The 26,473-nt window shown below is 54.2% G+C and overlaps 9 protein-coding genes across 9 annotated transcripts; 7 read left to right on the forward strand and 2 right to left on the reverse strand.

Annotated features, from left to right (window-relative positions):
* Positions 1 to 1,668: 1,668 nt before the first annotated feature.
* On the forward strand, positions 1,669 to 4,903 carry PG994_008784 (cutinase transcription factor 1 beta; the record flags this gene model as incomplete). The annotated part of the gene is made up of 4 exons (XM_066860193.1): positions 1,669 to 2,021; positions 2,240 to 2,520; positions 2,702 to 3,213; positions 3,278 to 4,903. 4 exons carry the CDS (start codon positions 1,669 to 1,671, stop codon positions 4,901 to 4,903), a joined length of 2,772 nt encoding a protein of 923 aa, XP_066713782.1.
* A 2,869-nt stretch (positions 4,904 to 7,772) lies between these two features.
* Positions 7,773 to 10,618, forward strand: PG994_008785 (uncharacterized protein; the record flags this gene model as incomplete). Its single annotated transcript, XM_066860194.1, has 2 exons — positions 7,773 to 9,301; positions 9,376 to 10,618. 2 exons carry the CDS (start codon positions 7,773 to 7,775, stop codon positions 10,616 to 10,618), a joined length of 2,772 nt encoding a protein of 923 aa, XP_066713783.1.
* A 775-nt stretch (positions 10,619 to 11,393) lies between these two features.
* Positions 11,394 to 13,507, reverse strand: PG994_008786 (uncharacterized protein; the record flags this gene model as incomplete). The annotated part of the gene is made up of 5 exons (XM_066860195.1): positions 11,394 to 12,506; positions 12,571 to 12,772; positions 12,829 to 12,995; positions 13,060 to 13,401; positions 13,472 to 13,507. 5 exons carry the CDS (start codon positions 13,505 to 13,507, stop codon positions 11,394 to 11,396), a joined length of 1,860 nt encoding a protein of 619 aa, XP_066713784.1.
* A 450-nt stretch (positions 13,508 to 13,957) lies between these two features.
* On the forward strand, positions 13,958 to 16,668 carry PG994_008787 (UTP13-u3 snoRNP; the record flags this gene model as incomplete). The annotated part of the gene is made up of 2 exons (XM_066860196.1): positions 13,958 to 15,138; positions 15,171 to 16,668. The coding sequence occupies 2 exons, from the start codon at positions 13,958 to 13,960 to the stop codon at positions 16,666 to 16,668; spliced, it is 2,679 nt and encodes an 892-aa protein (XP_066713785.1).
* Positions 16,669 to 17,217: 549 nt separating this feature from the next.
* PG994_008788 (nuclear protein DGCR14) lies at positions 17,218 to 18,549 on the forward strand (the record flags this gene model as incomplete). Its single annotated transcript, XM_066860197.1, has 1 exon — positions 17,218 to 18,549. One exon carries the CDS (start codon positions 17,218 to 17,220, stop codon positions 18,547 to 18,549), a length of 1,332 nt encoding a protein of 443 aa, XP_066713786.1.
* A 443-nt stretch (positions 18,550 to 18,992) lies between these two features.
* PG994_008789 (ubiquitin thiolesterase) lies at positions 18,993 to 20,601 on the forward strand (the record flags this gene model as incomplete). Its single annotated transcript, XM_066860198.1, has 3 exons — positions 18,993 to 19,753; positions 19,810 to 20,257; positions 20,299 to 20,601. 3 exons carry the CDS (start codon positions 18,993 to 18,995, stop codon positions 20,599 to 20,601), a joined length of 1,512 nt encoding a protein of 503 aa, XP_066713787.1.
* Positions 20,602 to 21,274: 673 nt separating this feature from the next.
* Positions 21,275 to 22,651, forward strand: PG994_008790 (uncharacterized protein; the record flags this gene model as incomplete). The annotated part of the gene is made up of 5 exons (XM_066860199.1): positions 21,275 to 21,602; positions 21,694 to 21,739; positions 21,837 to 22,041; positions 22,096 to 22,350; positions 22,436 to 22,651. Coding segments are annotated over 5 exons (1,050 nt in total), but the record flags the coding sequence as incomplete, so codon positions are not given.
* Positions 22,652 to 22,868: 217 nt separating this feature from the next.
* On the reverse strand, positions 22,869 to 23,154 carry PG994_008791 (uncharacterized protein; the record flags this gene model as incomplete). The annotated part of the gene is made up of 3 exons (XM_066860200.1): positions 22,869 to 22,909; positions 22,974 to 22,998; positions 23,062 to 23,154. The coding sequence occupies 3 exons, from the start codon at positions 23,152 to 23,154 to the stop codon at positions 22,869 to 22,871; spliced, it is 159 nt and encodes a 52-aa protein (XP_066713789.1).
* An 850-nt stretch (positions 23,155 to 24,004) lies between these two features.
* Positions 24,005 to 26,300, forward strand: PG994_008792 (CMGC/CDK protein kinase; the record flags this gene model as incomplete). Its single annotated transcript, XM_066860201.1, has 5 exons — positions 24,005 to 24,147; positions 24,238 to 24,319; positions 24,385 to 24,487; positions 24,553 to 24,949; positions 25,001 to 26,300. 5 exons carry the CDS (start codon positions 24,005 to 24,007, stop codon positions 26,298 to 26,300), a joined length of 2,025 nt encoding a protein of 674 aa, XP_066713790.1.
* Positions 26,301 to 26,473: the final 173 nt, after the last annotated feature.

Here is a 26,473-nt window from a genome sequence, read left to right on the forward strand (position 1 = left end):
CATTACCCTGGTTGCTAACTAAAATTGTGCGGCATGGATATATTGTCACAGCAACTCGGTTGACTTCCTTTGGCCCCTCCGTTAGACTTCTTGACATGTTGGGAGATCGTCAGGTGGATGATACAATGCAGGTGGCAGGTCCATTCATTGACCGCCGCCGCCTTATGCTTCCTTCTTGTTGGCTGTCATGGCCGCTCCTAGAACACACCAGCACACCCTAAACGCCGAAGAATTGCGAACATTGATGGTCGAATATAGGCCAAGGCAGCGCCCTGTGTGTGCACTAGGAAACCTACTCTTCCCACTTGGTTGCAGCAGTTCCTGACTCGATTCAGACATCCGCTTAGCCGCCTTGAGCGAAGTCGCCGGGTGTTCGACAGCGTCAAAACTAGCGTGGCGTCGTGATTGGCCACTCCACAGAACCTATTGCGGAGGCCCCAGCGGACTTATCTCTGAGTTGCTTGGCTTCTTGCAAGGACGTAAAGCTCCCGGAAACAGCAGGCGGGACTGCTTTTCCATTATTACTGCATGCATGCAGGTAGAGAGTCCCATTGAATTGGCCAAAGTTTCCACCTTCGTGCGGAGCATTGGACAAGAACAACCCAAAAAGGAGAGGCTGAGTTGTGGTGCAAGGCACAAGTCGTCACACAGACAACGACGAGCTATCTATCCGTCCCAGCAACAATAATATATCTGCGGACAAGTGTTGCGCTGGCACAAGGGATAACGAACTGGCTGCTGGCTTGTCATTGCTCATGGATTACGCCCACAGGGTCACAAGGGACAGATCTGATGTGCTCTTTGTAAAAATAATTGTGAGCATGTGAGAGCCCAGGACGTCTGAACTAGGAGCCTCCATGTTGTATGGGCTCCGTAGATAAGCGGGCTCCGCCGCCAAGCAGCCAGGGGGTTGAGTGGCCCGTACTCGAGGAGGTATGTAATGTACCGTACAGCAATACCTCAAATACCTACCACGATACATACGCGAACGAATAGCTATGGATCCGCCCACACCCGGGCTTTGCAGCGATGCGGTCCAGTACGTAGCCATTACTGTACATTGAATCAGACATGGAGGGCAAGCATCGAAAAGATCCATTGATCCATCTCTGCTACATTGGCCATGTACTGTTACTATGTGTCGCGTAGGGATGAATATGGGGATGGCCCCCTTTGGATTATATTATCCAAGTCACTCCCCACCAGTCCGCGCTCCGGGTGCTCCGTCTCGACTTCTAAATTCCAACCCAAAGAATTCCTGAGGACTGTCCTGACGTCGTCGAAGCCGAACACCGCTTCCTTTCCCAACAACTAACCACCACGCTGGCCAGGCCTTACTTGGATACATTGGACTCAAAAAAACCCAAGTTGCAAACTAGAGCAGGTTTACCTACGACCGGTGCTTCGCCGCTTACGACTTACATTACCATCGCCAACCTCTTCTCGCCCAACCCGTACAGTAGTGCCACAAAAACAGCCTCGACTAATGCGTTCTCGAACTGCCTGGCAACTCAATTCACGCCGGATGCCATTGGAATAAGTGGGAAACACTTCACCGCTCGGATTGGATTCCCCTTTTTGGTACCTTTGCTTTGTCAGATGCGAAGATAATTGGCAACTACAAGAAACGAAGACCCCTGTTGTTGCTTTTCTTGCTCAAACACCACAATGGCTGCAGACAACGAAGCTGTTGCCCTGCATGGCGCTGAGGGAGAAGCTGAGACAAGCGCTGCTACCCGTTCGCCAGAGCCGCAGACCCAGCAGGAACCCCCGAGCCCGACGACAACAGCGACCCAAAATACGGAAGAGAAGGATTCGGCAGGCCATACGCCCTCCAAGAAGCGCTCCGCCTCTCAATCGGAGCCCAGTGGCTCGACCAAGGTCACAAAACGGCGGGCTGCTCGCGCCTGTGTGTCCTGCCGGGCTCGCAAGGTCCGTTGTGACGTGGTTGAGGGCGCTCCCTGCGGCAATTGCAGATGGGACAACGTGGAGTGCGTTGTCCAAGAAAGCCGCCGGCGAAAGTGAGTCGATTTCCAAATTTGCCGTATTCGGTACTTGCCACATACCACATATGCGGCTGATCCCATGAGATCGACATTGACCATAGATTGCGTCATTTCAATTGGCAGCGAACTTTTTTGTTGCTTGTCAAATGATCTCCAAATCCCATCCCCAGACCTCCTCAATTGGAGGCTTAATTGCGTATAGCTGCTAACCCCTGGTCGTTTTCGTGTTACAGAAAGAATTTGTTCGATGCAAGCACTTCAGCCGCTGGACACACCCCTGGCCAGCAGAAAATTGCCGAGGCACAGAGGCCGACAACGACGAGTCCAGTCAACATCAGTCCGGCCCCTGATGTCCGTCGACAAAGTGAGGTGTCACTCGCGGCCTCTGTCAACGTCACCCCTGCGGAGGCGGCGGCGGCCAATGCAGCCATCAGTCAGCAGGTGGCTCAGTCCACATGCGCAACTAGCTTCCCGGACGGCAGCGGCTTGAACGGTCACGTTCCCAATTTAATCTGTAAGTGGCTGATCCCTTTCGTGTCACCCCGCGGACTTTCACATGCTTCGCAAGTCGGAGCTTGGCTGTCCTATTGCCCCCTGAAAACTCCTGCGGGGATTTTTACTATTCGTTCCCTTCTATGATATGATACCTCGTCTCATACATACAGCGCTGACCACCGGACTTTCATGTGCAACAGATCAACAGCAACCGGATGCAAGGACAGACTCGGTGTTGTTGCTAGCCCAGCTTCAGCAGTCTACAAACAACGGACCTGGGTTCTCGAATCTCTGGCCTGATGCTACTGCGGGCTTTAGCAATGCGAAGACGGCGCAGTTCTTGAACACACTTGAGGAACCTGATGCATCTTCCCAGCTGCCTGGCTTTATCCGGCCACTGCCTGCCAAGATCGCCCCCGAGGATGTGAACTATCTGCACTTGAAGGGGGCTCTTACGTTGCCCACGCCCCCCCTCCAGAATGCTCTTCTTCGGGCTTATGTCGAATATGTACATCCGTACATGCCGCTTATGGAGCTGCATGACTTCCTCGCTGCCATCAACTCACCGGATGGACTCTATGGACAGATCAGCTTGTTCTTGTACCATGCTGTCATGTTTGCCAGCACGGCGTACGTGGATGTCAAGTATCTGAAGGAGGCTGGTTATTCCAGTAGGAAGGCTGCGCGCAAGGCCTTCTTTCAGAAGACAAGGGTGAGCGATCACATGCCTATATCTATCTGCATGCGAGGAGTATAAGCTGACCGACAACCATTAGCTTTTGTACGACTTTGACTACGAGAGTGACCGCCTCATACTCGTACAGGCGTTGCTTCTGATGACGTATTGGTACGAGACGCCCGATGACCAGAAGGATACCTGGCATTGGATGGGTGTGGCTATATCGCTCGCGCATACCATCGGGCTTCACCGCAACCCGGCCAACACGAACATGTCGCCCCGCAAGCAAAAGTTATGGAAGCGCATCTGGTGGTCGTGCTTCATGCGCGATCGCTTAATCGCCCTGGGAATGCGAAGGCCGACTAGGATAAAGGACGAAGACTACGATGTGCCCATGCTGGATGAGGGCGACTTCGAGATCGGGCCCCTGGCGGATGAGATTCAGGTCGTGAACCATGATTGCACTTTGGTTCGCGATGTTCTGATGCAGCAAGAGCTTGCGTCGATGTGTGTTGCCAAAGCAAAGCTGTGCTTATGCATCAGCGAGATGCTCAAGGCCCAATACTCCGTGCTTGTGCGGGACAAGTCGAGGCCGGAAAACACGACGAACAGCACCATGATGCTGCACCCAAAGAAGCAGTTGGACAACATCGAGCTCGTCAACGAGGTCGATATTTCGCTTATGGCTTGGTCTCAAGCGCTTCCTGCGTGCTGTCAGTATAGGCCATTGACGCAGCTGGATCTCAGGGATGGGCACAAGACCATCGCTGTCCAGCGTAATCTGCTGCATATGGTTTACTACACCACGATTTCGGCACTTCATCGCCCCCAGTTTCTGCACTCCTCACCCCTGCACGTGCCAACGACTTCGAGGCAGGCACAGGAGATGTCGAGAATGAAGGTCCGAGATTCGGCGTCTCATATCACGCGGATGGTAAACGAACTCCACCAACTCAAGCTCGAGAAGTATCTTCCTACAACAGGTGTTACTGTCATCCTTCCCGCGATGATTATCCACCTCTTGGAGATGAAGAACAACGTGGCCCAGGCCCGTGACAAGGCTGTCCAGGGCTTCCTCCAGTGCATGAAGGTGATGGTGAAGCTACGCGACAGCTACGCAGCTGCTGACTATGCCGTCGCCTTCCTCGACGCGGCCCTTCGTAAGGCTGCCATTGACCTACAGGCCTCGCAACAAGCCGCCGCAGCAGCCACCACCGCCAATGCCGCTAACGCCGCCGCCAACAACAATAAGAATAACGGGGCCTTCTTCCGGGCGCCGACCGCCGTGGTGGTGGCTGAGGAGATGGCCACGCCGCCACCGGAGAATCTGCCTGACATGACGCAGCCCGAGGCGGCGCTCATGAACCCCAGCACCGTCTACGTGCCGCCGGCGGAGCTGATGGGCGCGGCGGCGGCCGGGATGGCGGGCAACTCGCCGCCCGACACGAATAAGGACGGCTTCACGCCCAGCGCGTCGGGCGGGTCGTCGAACGGCAGCGACGGGGGCCAGCCTCCCCAGCTCGACGTCGAGATGGACTTTGTCGACGGCGACCAGGACGAGTTCGACTGGAACGCGCTCACGGGCACCAACATCGACTTCGACCAGTGGCTGCACTTCCCCGGCGAGAACGTCGGCGGCGCCAAGAATAGCACGGCTGTTGACGGGGACCCGGCGGACCCGTTCCTCAATGTTTTGGGTGACGGGGCTATGGTGAACGGGTAAAGAGTGATGAATAGGGGGCAATTGGCTCACGGAAGAGCTTCAACTTCGAATGCGTATTTATGTTATTCTCCGAGGGGTATAGGGTCGGGTTGAATCTGGCGTCTATAGGCGGCATTGTGTTGGGGGGCAAGGGATGAACTTTTCAGGGCGTTATCTCGGACCATCAGGAGGTATTGGGGCGTTTTCTTGGGTTGGGCGGTTCTGTCTTTTTCGTTTTACCTGTCGTTTTCAAGCCATTTGACAAAAGTCTGTCTTTTGGGGACCATGGGGGCGTATCTGAGGTTTCATTTATGACTCATGAGGACGTTGTTTTTATATATACCCTGTTGGGATTTATAACGATATAAGAAGCTACTACTACTACTACTACTACTACTACTTTACATTATACAATTGCCAAGTTGCGGCGCATATGCGTGTGCATGGATGGTAAATCGGGCGGACGAAGACCTGACATAGTCAATGGTAGATAGATGATATATATGAGGATGTCTTATTCTATTCCGACTTAACTGCCTACGTAGCCAGCTCTCCCAGTGCAGGCTATCCCAGCTCCAACCCGACACCGAAATAAGGTTACATCATGTGAACGGTTATATCTGGGACTACTATAGACGCCCCCTGTTGTTGTTTTGCCGCGCAACCATAATCATATACTATGCATTACCCGCTCGCCATCGTATTATTAGCTAGCAAGTACTATTGCTGGCTATGTATTCCGCCTCCGGGTATCGCACCTCCAACGTGACACGGAAATGATAGTACATGAACGGACATCTTTAGGCTAGCTCTACCCGTTCTATACTATGTTAGGCAGGGACGGGAATAGCTTTAATAGTTAAGCTATAGTATGAAAGCCGCTCAGAGATATTATTATAATGAACGTTACTATACATCTGGGTTCCCGACAAAATTTTCTCTCTCTCAAGACCCAATGCAAGCTGTTAGAGTTGAATTTCCTTTTCTCTTCTTCTGAGACTAGAGGTATCCAAACCGGATCTAGCGAACGCCTCGTTTTTCCTTAGATCTACCGTTCCGAGTTTGCGTGACGACTCCAGAAAAATTGAGGGTCGTCAGCCACCCTTCAATGGTCTCTCTCGGGGTTATATGAGCATCTGAGTGACCCGAGATTGGGAGCTCCATCTGGACTGGCTCCTGGCGGGGATCCCTGAAGCCGTTTGCTGGGCAACCGGAGCTTATGGACTCCGTCGGAAGAGACAGAGAATGTCAACATCTCCGGTGTATGTTTACTGGGCGAGCAGGAGGAAGACTGGTTTCACTATAAACTTATGTGTAGATCTCACTTACTAAAGATGGGAGGTTTTTTATATATATGCGAGGACGCACTTGTCTGATGAAACAAGACGAGAAACGAGACTTGGAATCCTGTTCAATGCAGATGCAGGGTCAAGCAAGGCAAGGCGCGGGAGGATGAGCAAAGTGAGCGAGCAGAGACAGAGCCCCCCGCTAAGCCGGGTTGGACCGATTTTGTTCGCGCAATTAACCTACCTACTGATAATTTGGGATTTGGGGGGGGGGTCTCGGGGAGGGTCTCCACGCGTTGCTGAGGGCGCGCTTCATATTGAATTGACGGATTACTGGCCCCGGCCATCCCTGCTCTGCTCGCTATTAGACGGACTGCCAAACCCTCTGCCAATTTGCGCATAAGGGGATTTGCGGCATGTGGCAATCCTGTCAGTCTGACTCTTCCCGTCTCTGTTTCTGTATTCTGCATCTATCTATCCATCTATCTTTGCGTGCATGTAGCCCTTCAGACGCGGCCGAGCGAGAACGCGCAGCTTCAAGTGAGCAAGACGAGTACGACCGGATCGGGGCCCGTCGCCGCCCGCCCACGATCTTGCCAATTCATGCTCAACACGCAGCACGCGCAGCCACGGTGGAGGAAGTTCCATCTAATTCCCCGGCTCTCATTGCACGAATTCGATCGTTACTCGCGCCAGCACGACGGCGTTTCGTTTTCGCCAACCAACCTCCTTCTCTCTCTCTCTCTCTTTTCAATGTAACTGGGCAGCAGTACATACCTCTAGTCATAATCTTGCATATCATACCCTGCATACACCGCTCAACAGCACAAGAGTTGACGTGTGTCCTCCATCTTTGAGACAACGCAACTGACCAATCCTTCCACCGTACTGCGCATCCATTCGCTCATTTTCCGCCCTGCCTTGGCTCCAACAGGTCGACACTTGCATAGACCCAGCCATTCATTACTCTCCTTAATCCTCTTTTTATTCTTCACACTCTCTTAAGCTTTGATAAAAAAGAACAAAATTGGTCTTGGTCTTGCCCTTCTGCTTGGGCCATCATCCACACCCAGAGTTCCCCGCGACCTGACGCCAGTCGCACAACCTCAAACCGACGGGTCGACGATACCTTTGACGTAACGCAATCCCCTGGCTGTCCGAGCAAGCTACTTCTGCTGCTGCATGCCGCCTGCCAGGCTGCGCAACACACCGACTTATTCAACTTGATCTGTCCAAGATCCGATGACGCACCTTGAATCTGCAGTCCATCGTACCTGACTAGTCTGTGTGTCACGGCATCCATCCAGCATCGGCATCCCGCGCGCGCGAAAGGCTACTCCGTACTTGGGGAAGGGACGGGCGGGTCGCACACAACACCCGGGGGAAACGAGAAAGTGCAAACGAGGTTGAACCAACCCTCGGCGCATGTTCTAACGGCCAACTGTCCAAAATCATATCATGATGGGCAATTACAGTTGATTCTCTCTCTCATTTCCGACTCCTTCCAATCATCTCCGGCGGACCGACCTGGACTGGCCATGTCTCATTTCCACGTGCGATTACCACCAAAAATAACAATACGCGACTAACACACAGATACTACTATGTCTGAACACCGGGCGCTCACTTCCATGGCTACGCCGCCCCCCGGTGGGCGAGGTGCCATGCGCCGCCCTCTTCGTTCCACGTCGCGATCTCCAGCTCGACACCGCATAAGCGACAACCTACTCGCACGTCTATCGCCAATGTCAGCAGTCGAGGCGCTACGTTTCCCCGAAGGCGCATTGAAGACCTGCCTGGACAATGCCACGGCTTCAGAGCAGTCCTTTACGATGAGGACCGCCGTGGCCTCGAGGAAAATCTACGACTGGGTAGACGAGCTTTCCTCTTGGCCTTGGCCAGCCAACTCACCTTCGGCCGGCTTCGAGATGCCTCCTTTTAAGAGAAGGAAAGTATCAGACCCTTTCGAATCCCCCAATGATCAGCAATTGCAAGAGTCTGCGGACCACCCAGAGCCGGACTACCTGGGAAGCTTGCCAGCCAAGGACGTGGCTGTCTACGAGAGCAGGACCGAGACTATTCAACGCGAACTGGCAGCCTTGGATATCGAAGAAATCAAGATGCATGTCCTCCACAATCACGTTCTGCCCTTGTCGCGACCCGGCACGCCGTTCTCCGATGCCGGTCTCTCAGTCACGTCTACCATGTCTTTTGCCAAGATGGAGGACTTGTCGGCCGTGATAACCGCCATCACGGTCCAAGCCCTGCCCAACCTCGCAAGACTATCAAAACTTTTGAACATCTGGGGCATTCGACTCATAGTTTTGCGCAAAGTGCCAATCGTTCTTTCGTTGATCTCGGAGGCCGAGGTTGCGATAGAAGCAGGTTGGAACGCAATAGAAATTGGAGGGTTACCACCTCCTGAAGATAGTCCGAGTGGCACCCCCGCCGCAAGAAAACGCCTGCCTTTGCCACGAAAAGACTACGAAGTCATGAATCAGGTTCTACAAAAGAAAGTTGCCGGTCCGGGCCGCGATGTGGATTTCATGTTGGACACCTTGGAAGGCAGCGAAGATACACTGCCCAATGAATGGCTTGATCGCTTAGAGGCTGTTGAAAAAGACTATGCCGAGTGGGCGGTCACAGCGGAAAGGCGTGTACAAGAAGGCGAATGGGGTATCCCCACCAAGCCAGCTGCAGAACAGACTGAGCCTCAGGTCCCGCAAACGCCGCAACCAGAAATTCACATCCAATTGTCGAGCCCGGTGCTAGATCGCGACGAAGCCTTGCGTGGCATTGGCAATTCGTCGCCTCCTGAGCCGTTTGATCACTCGTTATTCGCCAGCGAAGCAAACAGCCCCGACAGCCCCGATAGCCAGAGCAGACGAATTGCTTCAACTGATGGACAGCAAGAGCTTGGTTTAGATGAAGACGACTTGACGGAAGATGCCAGCTTTAACCACGATGGGACGGATGACGGTTACGGAATCGCAACAAGGTCACTGCCTATCATTTCGAAAACGGAAGCCTCGGACCCCCTGGAAGAATCATATGTCTCTAATGCTCAATCACCTCAGCAGCTTGCGCCGCCAGCAAATATTGCACGCATGGCAGTCCCGGACCCTGAAACCGAGTTTTCTTATTTAGAATCAGTCATCGAAGAAGACGAGAGGAGCTCGAGCTGCCTCCTGCAAGATTCCCACCCAGGAAGATAAGCCAGGAATCTATGAATTCTGACCGTTCCTTCGGTTTCGGGCCTCTTCCTGATCTCCCTGATCCGGATGAGCCATTGAGCGACGCACTGAGCCCCCCTGGCTCGCCCGCTCTGCGGTACAATCCCCGCTCGAATTCGATAAGCTTTCCAGAGCAGCGCGGCCTCTCACCCGACAATGTTACCCCTCCTAAAAGCCCTCTGGAGTCGGGGGTTTACGATATGGAATCCTCTTTTGACCATAGTCAGATGTATACCCCTGGATACTCCACACCCGGGTACTCAAAGCTAAGCAACGAGTCTGACTTGCACCGTCAGATCCGTGGAGTCCTCAATTCGTTGCCGAATAAGATTCGGTTCACGAGAAGGGAGGCTACGGTCGAGCTCAACCCACCTGATCTCAACCTGCCGGGCCGAGCCAAGCTAAAGCTTTCTGAACCCGCCAACCGACGCAGCGGGTCGGCTATGTCCACCATATCCACCATGTCCATGTCATCTCGTGCGGGCACCCCCTCATTCTTGTTGGCACCCGCCAAGGAGTCTCGGCATCGATCCAGGAACAGCCGGGAAGCGCAGACCTACTTCCTCTCGCGCTCATCTGGCGAAGCGCCCATGAAGCTCCTCATCCGCAGTGTCGGAGAGAGCGGCGAGCGCGTCATGGTTCGTGTCGGCGGCGGGTGGGCCGATCTGGGCGAGTACCTGAAGGAATACGCCATCCACCATGGCCGGCGATCCCATGGCGAAGGAAAGGTCGAGGTCAAGGACTTGCCAACGCCGTCTGACCGGCCCATCAGGTCAAGCCCGCCTAGTAGACCGGGCACTGCACAAACTGCCCACACTGCCCACGATTCGCCCATGACGCCCCTTGCCGTCCGGAAGACTAGAAGGAGTCTGGTCGGCGAGAGCAGGCCGTCAACTGGGAGGTCGTTGCAGCCCCAAACCCCGTCAACGGCCATGACCAAGGATGCCACGACGCCGGACTCGGGCGTGTCTGGTCGGTCCTTTTCCTCGACGGAGGCGGACAACAGCGTGCTGGGTCTGTCTGGGCCTAAGCCCAAGAAGGCTGATAGCAGGCTGAGCGACGAGAGCCGGGCGTGGGTCGAGGACGTGACGAGCAAGGTCCGCTCAGCTAGTGGCGAGCTTCTGGCCTCGTCGGATCATCATGACAAAAAGGGAAAATTCGGCGAATTAGGTAGAGTCGGAGGGACAAAGCGGTTGTTCAGGAAGCCGGCGCAATAAGGGCCGGCAAGCAAATACGGCAATGATATCAATTGGAGTAACTGGGCTCTGGCGGAGGAACATTATCGGCATGCGGAAACGAAGTATGCCCCCGCTTTATAGTATCATGATCATGGAGGATTGATTCGAGCAAAAGGGAAAGCGAAAGGGCTGGTTGGGTTTTAAGGTCCACGGAAACAGGCATTGGCTGGTGTTCAAACCGGGGTTACGGCAGTATAACCTGCGATCATCTTTTTTTATGTTTTTGCTGTTCTGTTTTATTCCCTTTTCACGGCCAGTCCTCGTTTTTTTCGCGTCCGAAGAATTGTTCCTTTCTACTGCTCTTGTAGAGGATCGACTTTTTTTTCTCTCTCCTTTTCCTTATGTGCTCAGTCTACCAAATACCCCATCTTAGCAGATTCATCAAGAACAACAGAAATATTCTATACCTAAACATTGAAACCACGTGCGCAAAGTGATCATGATATGAATAGAGGACTGTATTGCTGGCATATCCGAAGTGCCATTGTAGATCGCGTTTGAGCTTGATTCCTGTGCCTGACAAGACGGTACTGAATTGAAACATGCGACAACTCGATGGGATATTTTCGATGGAAACACCTGAAAAGGGGGGTATAATGAACCACTAAAGCTATAATGGGAGTTTAGTGTTCCCTCTCTCCCTGATGGTGCGACGACAGATTGGCTAATATCAATGAAGCCCTCAAAACCCATTGCTATCTATCTAATCTTACAAAATCCAGGCCATGCAGGTCCTCATGGCCCGCAACTTTCTTTATATCGCAGGCGGCTCCTGCTCCTCCCCATTCCTCGGCAGCCGCTCTTCTCCCACCGCCTCCTCGGTCAAACGCCTCGCGAGAGCTCTGCGCATCTCCCGCTCCTCGTGCTCCCGCACCTGCTCGCGCTCCCGCTCGCGCTCGGCGGCGGCCTCCTCTTCGGCAGCCTCCTCGGCCTCCTCGGCCTCTTCCTCCTCGCGCATCTCGCGCCAGACCTCCTCGCTGACGTGGAAGGACTGCGACGCGACCGTCATGAAGGTCCAGACCTCGGCGCTGACGAGCAGCTGCGCGAGGTTGAGGGCGAGGGCGTTGCCGAGGCGGCGCCAGGACCAGAAGTCGCGCAGGGTCAGGGGCAGCAGCGGTAGAGGCAGCAGCAGGTCCACGCCGGCGGCGGGGGCGCGGCCGTTCTGGACGAAACCGCGCGCTATGGCGCGCAGAATTAGGGCCTCGATGGGAGCGCACGCTACGTTGACGAAGAAGCGGCATAGGTTGTCGGCCGCGAGGGTGGTGGGCAGTAGGGTTAGTGGGGTCACCATGTAAATCTTCTTGTCCAGCAGGCCGGCGCTGCCCGACGAGGCCCAAGACGAGCGGTTGTCGTGGTTGCCGGCGCCGCCACCGCTCGTTTGGCCGCCGCCGTTACTGTAGCTGGGCCGCAGCTCGGCGGACCAGACGCCCGCGGGCGGCTCGGTGGTCTCGCTTGTGTCGACGTCGAAGCTGATGAGGGTCGGGTTGATCATGTCGGTGTCTTCCTCATCCGTGCCGTAGTCTTGGTCACCACCGGAGCCGCCGCCGCCGCCACTTGTAGCATTGGCGGCTCCACGGTTCGAGAAGGTGCTGTGCCGCCGCAGCGCGCCCAGCGCTATGCCCTGCTCGCTGCCGGCCGTGGCGGTGGCGTTGCTTCCTCCTTCGAGGGCCTGGAGGGTGGTAGCGTCTTGACTCGGGTTCCGCACGTGTCGAATCTCGCGGTCGGCCGCCCCGAGGGTCGGCGATTCGGGAATCGGGGGGATTATGGCTCTCCGGAGGCGGACGCGGCGGCGGCGCCCGCAAGTCCGAAGCGCGGAGCAGAAATCCATTGTTATGTGGACAGGGGAGGAGCCGAAAGATGGTAGTGCCTATGTCCAGCCTGGAGATAAGCCGCTTCATTAGGTAGTAGGCGGCATAGGGGGCTAGGTTGACCGCGAGTTGACCCGTCCAGGCTGCGACAGATGAAGCGTTGATAGTCTCCGTTCGGGGCGGAGCAGCAAAAGGGGAGGCGCTGCTGAAGGGGACAAAGAACATGGGGCCGGGTAACCACGCGGATGATGGTATGAGATCAAGCCTCTGGAGTATAGTGAAGATCTCGAGATGGAAGTTACACCATACGAGACAGCTGACCAGCCTAAGAGAGGGTCAGTATTTGGGTCATGCAAGACAGTTGAAGGGCGCGCGACTGACCACGGCCGACTCCATATATAGGCAGCCTCGTATTTGAAATAGTATTCCAGGGCTCTGGCAGGTAAGTAAGCTTGCAGACCGGTCAACGCCATTTGCGAGTTGGTGCGGCGGCTCAGCTCGAATTGCCACAGCCGAGAGAACTCGATGTGGCAGTACGGTTTGTACACCTAAATGATTTGGTTTAGTTCAGATGTCTGGGTGACATACAGAACCATCATAAGTAGAACTTACCAGAGACCTTTGCCGTACGCCTTCGATGGCCCAGATGCCGATGTCTGCCAGCAATCGGCCGGCGGGGATCAGCGCCTGCGCTACGGTACTCTCATACTCCAGCTGATCCTGCACCAAAGACGAGGCCGTGTCCCGCGTTTCGGCAAAGCCGGAGGCGGAGGGGTCCTCGGGCTCCGCGACGCCGATGACGTGCATGACCTCGTTGTGGGCGCGGATCATGCTCTTGATGACGGACTTGGTCTCCGGGTTAATCACGCGGCCCTTTTCATCGTACTGCCGTGACGGCTCGCGAGGATCTGCCTCGCCGGTTCCCATGACGACATCATCATATGGCGAGCGGCCCTGCGAAGGTTTGTTAGTCTTTGGACAGAAGACATATAGTTGGTTGGCTTATAAGGGGGAGGATATATACCAGCGCTTGGGAAGTCAGCGGCCCTAGTCGGCCCATGTTGAGTTGCAGTTGAGGAACAGGGGCATTCGTGTCAACATCCGACCATCAGGACTTTGAGTACAGGAGTAGTCAACGCCAGCTGGTTTGATATGCTGGGATGCAAACTTATGACTGAAACTAGTAGAACCGCATTTTCTTCAAGTCTATTCACATGGTCCGTGAAGAACTCTGGATGGCGAATGCGATATGCTGGAGGACTCGATGTGTTCAAGTGTTGAACTGGGCAAGCCGGTATTCCACTACAGTGGAGTAACAGTGCATTCCTAGCGCTGGTTAGCTAGAGCAGACCCCTGTAGAATGCGGCATGCTTGCGCTTATCGATAACCAAAAATTTATTGAGAGAGCAAGCAACAACCCGCTGTATCAATTGTCTATTGCCTGCCTACCTGCCCAGACCAACCACTCTTTACGACAGAGAGAAGCAGGACGTGCCTTTGAAACAGCGCAATGTCCGGCAAATCGCCCTTCAAAACGACCTTCGAGGCCGGAGAGGTCATAAGACCCATTTTCACCGGCGGCGCCTTTGCGCTGGACAACAGCGCTCGTTTGCTGGCCACCACTCTCGGCGAAGATGTCGTTCTTACCGACTTGAAGACCGGCAAGCACCTTGCCACGGTAGAGGGCGATGGCGAGATCATCTCGACTCTTACCTTGACTCCATCCGGATCCCACCTGATTGTGTGCTCGCGCTCGCTCTCAATGCGCATATACTCCCTAAAACGCTCGACCCCGGACGAAGAAATCGCGACGCAATTGCTTAGGACGGTTAAGCCCCACGGCACTCCCGTCCTCGTCCTTGCCGTTGATCGAACCAGCACTCTGTTGGCAACCGGTGGTACGGACGGTTCGATCAAGGTGTGGGACATTGTTGGAGGCTATGTTACGCATACGTTCCGCGGTCCCAGCGTCCTGGTGTCGGCGCTACACTTCTTCGAGGTCGCGGCTGGGTCCAAGAAGGGAGCCGAGGTGAACGGCAAGAAAGACGACAAAAAGAAGCGCCGGAAATCGCAAGCGGCAGAAGACGACGAGGAAGATTCGCCAACTGCAAGGTTCCGACTTGCATCGGGCAGCCAGGATGGAAAAGTCCGCGTCTGGGATCTACACAAACGAAACTTTGTCGCAAACCTCGAGGGGCACGCATCGGACGTACAAGGGCTTGATTACTCCCCAGCGCAAGAAGTTCTGGTTACAGCTGGAAGAGACAAGACAATAACGTGGTGGGATGCGAAGTCGTGGAAGATTCGCAAAATCGTGCCCTCCTTCGAGCTGGTCGAGGCGGCCGGTTTCATTGGGGACGGAAGTGTGACCTACACCGCCGGCTCTAACGGCTGCGTGCGATACTGGGATACAGATACCGGCAGAGAGCTTACAAAAGAGCAAACTGCTAAAGCCGAAACGGAGGCGTTTGTGGGCGCGATATATTGGCCTGGTTTGCCGTTCCTACTATGCGTACAGGCGGACCATACACTGGCTCTATTTGAGCTGCCCACGAAAGAAACAGCCGCTACCATTCCAGCAGCGTTCCGCAGGATATCAGGCACGCATGACGAGATTATCGATCTCCGCTACCTCCTACCTGACCACTCTATGCTGGCACTGGCAACCAACTCGGAGGACATCCGCCTGGTGTCAGTAACAGAGCCGCAAGCTGGAAGCAAAGCTCTGGTCTCCGCGAGTACTTTGGTCAGGATATAGCTCTTCTGAAAGGCCATGAAGAGATTATCATCTCACTAGATGTTGACTGGTCTGGACATTGGGTCGCTACTGGAGCTAAGGATAACACTGCTCGTCTATGGCGTATTGACCCGGCAAACAACTCCTACACATGCCATGCTGTGTTCTCTGGGCATGCTGAGTCGATCGGTGCCGTCGCGTTACCTCGAGCAAAGCCATCAGAAGGCTCCAAAGCCTACGCCGATCCGCTAAACCACCCGCCGGCTTTCCTAATTACCGGCTCTCAAGATCAAACAATCAAGAAATGGGAAATTCCCAGAGAGTCACAGCAGACAGGGCAGAAGGGCCTACGTGCTGCGTACACCCGCAAATCCCACGACAAAGACATCAACGCTATTGACATCAACCCGACATCTCAAGTGTTTGCCTCGGCATCCCAAGATCGTACGGTTAAGATCTGGGCAACAAACGAGGGTGAGGTCCAAGGAATTCTCCGGGGTCATAAGCGTGGTGTTTGGTCTGTTAGTTTTGCCCCTGCCAACACACCCTCTATCCAGGGTGAACAGGGGTCAGTCTCTGGCAAGGGCGTTGTTCTCACCGGTGCCGGTGACAAGACCATTAAGTTGTGGAGTCTGACCGATTACACCTGCATACGCACTTTCGAAGGACACACAAACAGTGTACTGAAGGTGGTGTGGTTGAATATACCCGTGGGCGAAGAGCGTGGGAAGAAACCTCTATCATTTGCCAGTGCAGGAGGAGATGGTCTAGTAAAGGTCTGGGATGCCAACAGTGGTGAGACTGAATGCACGCTGGACAACCACGAGGACCGTGTATGGGCACTTGCGGTCCAGCCGGAAACCAACACGCTTGTGTCCGGCAGTGGTGACTCGACTGTCACATTCTGGAAAGATACCTCTGTCGAGACCCAGGAAGCTGCCAATGAAGAGCAGCTGAAGATGGTCGAGCAGGAGCAAGAGCTTCAGAACCATATTCGCCACGGCTCTTACCGAGAAGCCATTACGTTGGCACTTCAGCTCAACCACCCTGGCCGTCTCCTGTCACTTTTCACCGCTGTCGTCAAGACCAAGACGCCGGAGGAGGGCAGCTTGACGGGACTCAAAGCCGTCGATCATGTGCTCGCCCATCTTTCAGACGAGCAGATCTTCTTGCTGCTTCTGAGGTTGCGGGACTGGAACACCAATGCGCGAACGGCGCCGGTGGCCCAGCGCATTCTCTGGGCGCTCGTCCGGAGCTACCCTGCCTCGCGCTTCTCGAACTTGTCGGTGAAGGGCGCAAGGGGCCAGAAGAGCCTGAAGGAGGTCCTCAATGCACTGAAGGTGTACACGGAGCGGCACTACAAGCGCATGGAGGAGCTGGTGGACGAGAGCTACTTGGTGGAGTATACCCTGCAGGAGATGGACGCTCTTGCACCGAGCTTGGGGCCCGTCGAGAGCGCCGAGGTGGATGTGATCATGACTTAGAGAGCAGGAGTAATGTGATGATTTACATAAAAATATGAGAATTTAACTGCCTAAATTTGTTCTTTTCTTTCCTTCATATTGTTATCATGCTGGGGTGTTTAATGCTCACGCCCCTTGATGCAATACTTATAGGTCTCAACATATCTACACTCGCTCATCTGACTTGCTCTTCGCTTCGAAATACTCGGGTTAAATAAACGATAGAGCGGACGCTTCTGAGTGAAATATTCAGATCAAGCTCTACAGAAGAAGCAATAAGCTTCCTCGGCAACACATATATAGTTTAAAGAGCGCCTGGCGCCGGGTTGTATATCTTCCACCATTTCAAGTCAACCAAGATGGCAAATGTTTGCAATTTCTATGGTTGGGCACATTGGTACCTCCAGTGCAGGCTAAAGGCGACCCCACAACCCCCCATCCCCCCTAACAGGCACCTACTACAGAATCTCCACCAACAAGTGCATGTTCATCCATGTAAGCTGATTGAGCCTCATTTTCATATGCACGATCTCTACGACATACCACAACAGGCATCATGGATTCCACAAAATGACGGCGCTCGTTCGCAAGAGGGCTGAAATGGAGTTGATGCCTCCTCCGCCGGCACCTAAACGCATCAAGCGACCGAAAAAGATCCTCGACGAGGATACCTATACCGATGCCCTGTCACAGATCATAGCCCGGGATTTCTTTCCCGGCCTGCTCGAGAGCGAAACACAGCGTGAATATCTCGACGCCTTAGAGTCCAAAGACAAAGAATGGATCGACAGTGCTGGCCGGCGACTGCAACAAGTCATGACTCCTGGAAGACACAAGGCTCGAAGAGGCACATCACTCGCACCGCTCGCCCAAGGTGCCGCCACGCCTCGAGGCTACGTTGGTGATACGCCAGCCTCCGTATCGGCGGCATCGGTCACAACCGCCATCGACGACAAGCCCGAAGTGGACACGAACATGAGCCTCGGTACGTTTCAATCGAAATACACAAGCGAGGACAACGAAAGTTTCTACAAGCTACTAGACAGGCAGAACGCCAAGCGAGTCGAGAAGTACGCCTGGATGTGGACAGCAGGAAACAAGTTGCCATCTAAGATGCAGATAGCACAGAAGCAGATTGAGATGAAGCTTGCCGAGACGAGAGGTCTGACCGACGACGGACACAAGCGGGACAGGCTGGCGATCAAAGACCGAGACGAGAGGCCAGCACAGACAGACACTTGGAAATTCGAGCCAAAAAATATCCTGATGTTCACCCCGGACGGCATCGAAGACTCGTTGGAAACGGTAGCGCAGAGGGCAGAAGCGACATCCAAAACGGCACCCAAGGCCGTGAACTACTTGAACACAAGACTACCACCGCCGGCCGAAATCAGTGACGATGCCTCCGTGGTGTCAGAAGAACCCTCCATATCAGCCATCCGGGACGCGATAGCCGGAAAACGCTCAGCAACCCAGGCACCGTCAACGACCGCAGGAAACGAGACTCCACGGGTTAACGGATATGCATTTGTGGACGATGAGGAGCCGGAATACGCTTCACCATCGGCGCCCATGATCAACCTGGGGCCCGGAGATGCCACGCCGAATCCATTCACGATCAAAGAAAACAGCAGCCGGGAAGCGCTCCACCACCGCATGGTAGATAAGATCTCGCAATCCAAGCGCTCCTCGGCCATGCATGGCATGACGGGCAAGGTAGACCGGACGCCCGTACCCAAGTTCCCGAGCAGTCCCAGAGTGGACGGGGGCCTGACGCCGGCCGCCCAGCGCCTATGGGGTAAGATAGGGGGCAGCGGAGGCCGCACGCCGAAGACTCCCTTTGGGCAGAGTGCGTCTACGCCGGCCAAGAGCTCCAGGTTGAGGCAAGTGACGAGACGCTGAGGAAGGAAGAAAGGAAGAAACATGTCAGATGAATTTTATGAAAGAACAAAACACCCACCTATGATACCCCCTAGATTACAAACAAAGTCGCGAGATAATATAATGAGAGAAGGAAGTTCGTTTTCGAACCATCATTAAGTACGTACATGCCCTGCGAAGTATTGCTAGTCTACTCGAACATGTGAAGCACAAATAGGCCCAGCAAAGATTAAAGCAATGGAAGGTTGTCCTTTGTAATCTAGATCTACCATGAATTCACTATCACCAAATTGCAGTAACCTAGGTCTAGGTACGAAGTCTTGACTAGGTTCTGTTGCTACGGTGGTGGGAATAGTTAAGTGGGGTGTTGGAATAGCGAAGCTTGGGATTTATTGATCCGTGAACTTCTGCTGCAGCCTTGCGATTTTGCAAAACCTCCCAACTTTGCGATCATCTCCATCAAAATGTCAAAACGTCCCGCTTCCGAGGCTTGGGAGGACACCTCAGGCGTTGCGTCGCCTGCTTCGAAGAAGTCCCGCATGGATGATGGACCCGATTGGGACATGAACGGCAATGGCGCAACGCCTACCGACCGCGATAACACGGCAGACGGAACAGCAGAAGATGACGAGTTCGACGACGATGATACCCCCACAAAAGCCCTGATCAGGCAGGCCGCACCGACAGAAGGATACGACGACCTATATCTCGACACGATAGACCGAAACGTCCTCGACTTCGACTTCGAGAAGCTCTGCTCCATCAGCCTGTCGAATATCAACATCTACGCCTGCCTAGTATGCGGCCGCTACTTCCAGGGCCGTGGGCCCAAGTCGCATGCGTATTTCCATGCGCTGGACGAGGGTCACCACGTCTTCATCAACATGGAATCACAGAAGGTCTATGTCCTGCCGGAAGGCTACGAGGTCAAGAGCAAATCGCTCGACGACATAAAATACGTCTCGGACCCTCGATACACGAAGCAGGAGGTGATGGAGCTGGACCGCAAGCCCAAGTCCGCGTGGACCCTTGGTGGGAAGGAATACACGCCCGGATACGTGGGGATGAACAACATCAAGGAGAACGACTACCTCAACGTCGTGGTGCAGGCCCTGTCGCACATAACGCCGCTGCGCAACTTCCTGCTGCTCGAGGACGTTTCGGCGCGATCCGAGTTGGTCAAGCGGTGCGCTATCCTCTTCCGCAAGATCTGGAACCCGCGCGCGTTCAAAAACCACGTCTCGCCGCACGAGCTGCTCCAGGAGATCTCCTGCGGTCTAGCAAGCGCTTCACCTTGACGGTCCAGTCCGACCCCGTTGAGTTCTTGTCGTGGTTCCTGAATAACTTGCATCTGGGCCTGGGCGGAAGCAAGACAAAACCGGGGAGCAGCATGGTCCAGCGCATCTTCCAGGGCAAGCTCAAAGTCGAGTCGCAGACGATAACGGCGAAAGCCGACGCGGGCGATCGCTTACGGTTTGAGGACTCGGCCGAGGTCAAGGTCGACATCAACCGCTTCCTCCTGCTAACACTGGACTTACCGGCAGCACCTCTGTTCCAGGACGAGCTGGACCGCAACATCATTCCTCAAGTGCCGCTCACCCGGATCTTGTCCAAGTACGACGGCAGGACGGCGCAAGAACAGCACGCACAACGGAAACGGTACCGGCTGATGCACCCGCTCCCGCCGTACCTGATGTTCCACATCAAGCGCTTCTCGACTAACAAGTTTGTCTCTGAGCGAAACCCGACCATTGTCACGTTCGATGCTAGGAATCTGGACGTGTCCCGTACGTCGAGCCCAACCCGGCTGAGCACCCGCCGGGCGAGCCGATCTGGTACGATCTGGTGGCCAACGTGGTGCACGAGGCAACTCGGGCCAAGGAGGACGTGGCCGACACGGCCGAGGAGAAGAAGACGTGGAAGGTGCAGCTGCGCGACAAAGGCAGGGATCAATGGGTCACCTGCCAGGACCTCTTCGTCGAGGATACACAGCGGGAATTACTTTATTTGGGCGAGACGTATCTGCAAGTATGGGAGAGGAGGCGGACTCCCAAGGGCAAAGGCAAGGCTTAATTTAACAATGTGCTACTGATAAACAAAAGGAGAAACTCCTTCATAGAATGCATAGGCATTTTGTAATTTTCTAAAAAAAAAATTTAAAAAAAAAGCAGATGCTTGTAGGAGTATAGATGTGGCGAGGTGTATGACCTACATGATTCCCAGCTTGGGTAGTAAAAGACTATACCAGCTCTGTTTTCCCCGAATGAGTCATGTTGTGTAGTTATAGCTCTATACCAATGCTTACCAAGAACAACATCGTGAACCCCGGCGATAAATGGTGGGCTCGCTTGTAGAAGAAGGGGGTTTGTAAGTTCGTTACACGTTTGACTAATGGTGTACCTGCATCACGCTATGACACTGACGTACCTGGCTTCGCCCACTTCAATGAAACGCACCATGACCTAGGAACATTCAGCTACTACGTCGATCAACATCGCGACGAGTGATCCTTCTTCTTTGATAAGTGTTCATTAAAGCCGAGGGAGCTTCTTATCTAGTCTCGAACCTTCATCTTATACACATAAAACCAACAGGCTCACTTTCTTACTCTCTCGTGAGCTATACCAATCCTATAGCACCGTAACACGCACCACAACCACGGAATATGGGTAAGCCGCTCTATAAAAAGAGAAACATCATCTCAACAGCCTCTCTCGTTTTTCTCACACTTCTGCTCTGTCTAGACTACCTCCCGCTCGACGCCATCCTAGACCGCGGCGTGCTGCCGCACTTTGTGATCCGGCGGGGCATCCGGATGCAGCTGGCGCAGCGCATCGCCGAGATCGCGACGGAGTCGCAGGCGGCGGCGTGCGAGCGCAAGATGGCGTACCTCGAGCTGCTGCGCACGCGGCCGATCGCGGTCGAGACGGCCGCCGCCAACGAGCAGCACTACGAGGTCGGCACGGGCGTGCTGGCGTGCATGCTGGGGCCGCGCATGAAGTACAGCGCTTGCCTGTACGAGAAGGGGTCCGAGTCGCTGGGGATGGCGGAGGTGGGGATGTTGCGGAGTTATTGTGAGTGTTCTCTATTTTCTCTATGCCACATGTCTATTGGGATGAGGAGAGCCAAAGAGAAGGCTAGCTGACTGGATGTATCTGTGTTTAGTGGACAAGGCTCAGTTGGAAGATGGTATGAGTATTCTGGATTTGGGGTAAGTCCTGTATTATTTGACCAGCAGAACACTAGAATTGGGAGAAGAGCATCTCATGAACAAGCTGATCCATTGGATGCTAACTCTGCTTTCGTAGTTGCGGCTGGGGCTCCGGTGCGCTCTATTACGCTGAGATGTTGCCCAAGAGCAAGGTCACGGCCTTCTCCAACTCGAAGACGCAGAAAGAGTATATCGACGCCCAGGCCAATGAGAATGGCCTCAAGAACCTGACTGTCATCACGGGCGATGTCGCCGACTACGAGTTCCAGAAAGAGAGCTTTGACAGAGTCGTCTCCATCGAGGTATGTACTTTGGCACCGCACTGAAGATAGCTCGACTAACACAGCGCCGCCCAGATGTTCGAGCATATGAAGAACTACGAGCAGCTGATGGCAAAGTGTGCAAGGGCGCTGAAGCCCGGGGGTAAGCTCTTTGTGCACATCTTTGCCCACAAAGATACGCCCTATGATTTTGAGAGCGGATGGATGACGACACACTTTTTCACTGGCGGCACGATGCCGTCGGCTGATCTGCTGCTCTACTTCCAGAGGGACCTCAAGATTGAGAAGCAGTGGTGGGTGAACGGGATGCATTACTCGAAGACCTGCGAGGTAAGCTACTTATACTCCCATACACTCCCATAAATGTCATACTCCAAGCACCAGGACTGATTTGATACTACTTGTACTCCTTTAGCACTGGCTGGCCAACATGTGGACCAACAAGAAGAAGCTGTGGCCGCATCTGGTTGAGACTTATGGCGAGGACAAGGCCACCACTTGGTGGAACAGATGGCAGATCTTCTACATGGCATGCTCGGAGTTGTTCGCGTACGAGGGCGGAGATACGTGGGGGGTAAACCACTATCTATTCGAGAAGCCCAAAGCAGGAGAGGGTGAACGCCGTGGGTAGTGTGTAACACATGTATACATAGAGGCGCAACTGTAACCGCCTAAACCGATCTATTCTCTCTCAATCGATGTCTGGGCCCCCCGGACAGCATTTCATGTATTTGCCATATCGCTCGTGTGAGCTTGCTTGTTGCTGGATCTTTAATCGGTTCTTGTATTCGGGTACTTCAATGGTTCTATGGCCCCCTAGTCGTCCAGATACCCCTCCAATCGGTACTCTAGTGATCCCAAGGATGCTTCCAGCCCATCAGAACGGGACCTGTATGCGTCAGTTTGGTGTTCGCTCGTGTCGCTCGTTAGGGGTGGGGTGGGGGTTCAATTACCATCCTTCTTCGCCCGGTACATCAACTAGAAGACAGACAGTTAGCATAGGGACTCAGGGTAGGGGCGAAGCGCAATTGGGTGCCTTACGAAGAACCACATGCTGGCGCCGAGGCCAGTAGCAGCGAACCGGTAGATGCCCGGAACGTGAGGCTTAATAGGGCCGCCGGGACCGCCTGCCATTGTGACTGTGTTCTGCGTGCGTCCACTCTAGTCAGTATCGATCCGGGTACTCCGGAGGCTTGAGGGGGTGTTGCCGTACGGGTTGTTGCAGGTGTGAGAGGTTTCGTATGGTGAGAGGAAGGAGATGCGATGCGATGCGTCACCGACGAGGTTCTCAATTCGACGGAGCTTTGTGATGGTGATGCATTGGCTGGGCTGATTGGAGCGCACGGACGTCGACGACGGGCAACTTGGACGGCATACGGGGCGTCGGGTTTAAGAAATTGAACTGGGCGCCAAGCAAGGATGCAATTGGCGCCAGGATCAGCTTAGAGCCACTGCAAGTCAGGTAGGATTTGATCGATAAGGGAAGTTCGACTCGCCTATCGATTCACTCGCCCTGGAGCAACTGGAGCAACGGCCTGCAGTCGCAGTCTGCAGTGCAGTGTCCACTGGCCAGCCCTGTTCCGTTATTGAACCGAACCGAACCTACCTACATTTCCAAAGTTATTCCAACAATGGACCTCAATCACCATCACCACGTACTTCCTTTGCACTTGGCACAATAACCAACCATCGCTGGGATTTCTCAGCTATCTATCTCTTCTCTCTTCTCTTCTCCACGGTCAACGTGACGGTTACTTTCTTAAATGTTGGCCATTCCTTCGTCAGTTGAGATGACAGCTTCATCATTTACCCAGTCGCAAACATCCTGATCAGACGGACCACTTGGTTCCCTCCGATCCAACCCTCCTCCCATTGTCCCCCAGAACTTTATTACCACGGCCACTTCGCCTGCCATTCTTGCGTCGCAACTTTCTTCGAGGTGCTCCGAGGCAAATATACCGAGTTACGCGAGCACCGGGGGAGAATGGCTTCCAGCGGTAATGGCGCGCCGCCGCTCTCGCCAGTGTCGTTCGCAAAACAGCACCAGCGGCCCAGGGACAGTTACGTAGGATGTTCTAGGATAACAGACTACGAGCTTCTGGGCAAGCTCGGTGAGGGTACCTTCGGGTGAGTATGCGCGCTTCCTTGGCTTAACTCCTTCTCCCACGTTCAAGACACCCCAATGGCTACGATACTAATGCGAATCTCTCCGTGCAGTGAGGTCCACAAGGCGAGATCGAAGAAGTCGGGCAGTCTGGTTGCGCTCAAAAAGATCATCATGCACAACGAGAAGGACGGCGTCAGTGACCAATCTTGCGACAACGAGAAAATTTACCAATGGCTGGTCGCTAACTATCTGCCCAGTTTCCCATCACTGCCCTGCGTGAAGTCAAACTTCTCAAGTTGCTATCACATCGAAACGTCCTGAGCCTCGAGGACATGGCGGTTGAGCATCACAGCAAGGCTAGTAAGTTATACGCGTTTGGATGCAGCGGCTCGTCAAGCATGAGCCGAAGCTGACACACTCTCCAGCGGACAAGAGAAAGCGACCCATCATGTACATGGTAACGCCCTACATGGACCACGATCTCTCGGGCTTGCTTGACAACCCCTCAGTCACCTTCACCGTTCCACAGATCAAGTGCTACCTGAAGCAGCTGCTCCAGGGCTTACAATACCTCCACGAGTCCCATATTCTACACCGAGATATGAAGGCCGCCAATCTTTTGATCAACAACAAGGGTGTCCTCCAGATTGCCGATTTCGGTCTAGCCAGACACTACGACGGCAACACGCCTCAGCCGGGTGGTGGTGGTGGAGAGTCCAAGCGAGAGTACACGGCTCTGGTTGTGACTAGATGGTATCGGCCTCCCGAGTTGTTGATGCATCTCAGAAAATATACGACTGCTATTGACTTGTGGGGTGTCGGGTAAGTCTTCCCTCGATGTTTGTCGAATTCTAATTCTAATTGCCGATACAGCTGCGTTTTCGGGGAGATGCTAGTTGGCAAGCCCATTTTGGCCGGAGAAAGTGACACCCATCAACTTGTGATCATATTCGATCTGGTAGGATCTCCTACAGAACAGACGATGCCAGGCTGGAAACAGTTGCCGGGAGGACAGAACTTGCAGCCTCCCCCTACTCCAGGCAATCTTTCACAACGATTCCGTCAACATGGGCCTTTGGCTGTTTCATTACTCAAGGAACTACTCAAGTTGGACTGGCGGGGCCGCATAAACGCCGTCGATGCTTTACAACATCCATATTTCACCACTGCACCTCTTCCAGCTCTGCCCGGCGACATACCCACATATGAGGATAGTCACGAGCTGGATCGTTGGAAGTACCCAGATCGTAAAGCAAACCTACCACCTGCTCCCAAGGGAGGCGCTGTGGGCGATGGTGGATTCCATGGCAATCAACAAAGTTTCAGCAGTGGCGACGGATATGGACCACCACCGGGTGGTCGTGCGAATGGAGGCCGCCACCCCCCTCATCAGAACGGTGTACACCGCAACGGCCCCCGGAGAACAGAAGACCTGCGTGGGTCAGAGACCGAAGCCATCCACCCCCTGATACCAGTCTGCCGCCAAGGCCGCCGCCGCCAGAGAATGGCTGGGATATTCACAATGATAGAGACCATCGCGATCGACCGCCTGTACCTCATCGACGAGGTGCTCCACCGAGCAGACCAGATGTTGACACGTATATTCCCAGTCATAGAATGGGGGGAAGGGACGAGCGGCTACCTAGAGACGGCCGAGACTATCGTGCTTCCCGAGATGACCGTCGGCGACGCGATGATTACGACGACCGTCGGCCTCCAGAGTGGGACCGTGAGCGTGACCGCATACCTAGAGAGTATGATAACCGGAGCCGGGCGAGTAGGACTCGTAGTAGGAGTCGATCCCCCCGCGATAGAGACCGGGATATGTACCGTCGATAGAATGTTGTTTCGCATCCCCGACGGGTTCCGTACTACAAGTTGGGTCGTTCGGGTTACCATCAGGATACTGGTCCGCGTTACCAACAAGATGGTGGTGCCCAATAGGACGGTGGTCTGCAGTACCAACTGGATGGTGGTCCGCCTCGTCAACAAGATGGTGGTCCGCCTCACCAACAAGATAAGCATCCAAAGCGCAAACGGGGGAGGCCTCAAACTCGAGAAGAGGATATGGCTCAAAATCGCGAACAGGAGAGTGATAGTCGCCCTTATGATGCATTTCGCCCACCGCAGACTCAACCACAAGAAGTTGATAGCTATCGCCCATGTGCCATGAAAAAACCAGGGGCCAGTAAGAAAAGGGGGGTTATAAGGGGGCCAGTACTCAGTCAGCCGCACAGGATCCGCAACCAGTCGCCCAAGATACGCAAGACCCCGAGACCGAGATGAAACGGATACTTACCTTCGGCTGAGCAGAGAGGATGAAGTCCTTTATAATACATTAGTGAA

Source organism: Apiospora phragmitis, assembly GCF_038363925.1.
Source record: "Apiospora phragmitis strain CBS 135458 chromosome Unknown utg000008l:1.0-3514335.0:1.0-3519231.0, whole genome shotgun sequence".
Taxonomy (NCBI): Eukaryota; Fungi; Ascomycota; class Sordariomycetes; order Amphisphaeriales; family Apiosporaceae; genus Apiospora; species Apiospora phragmitis.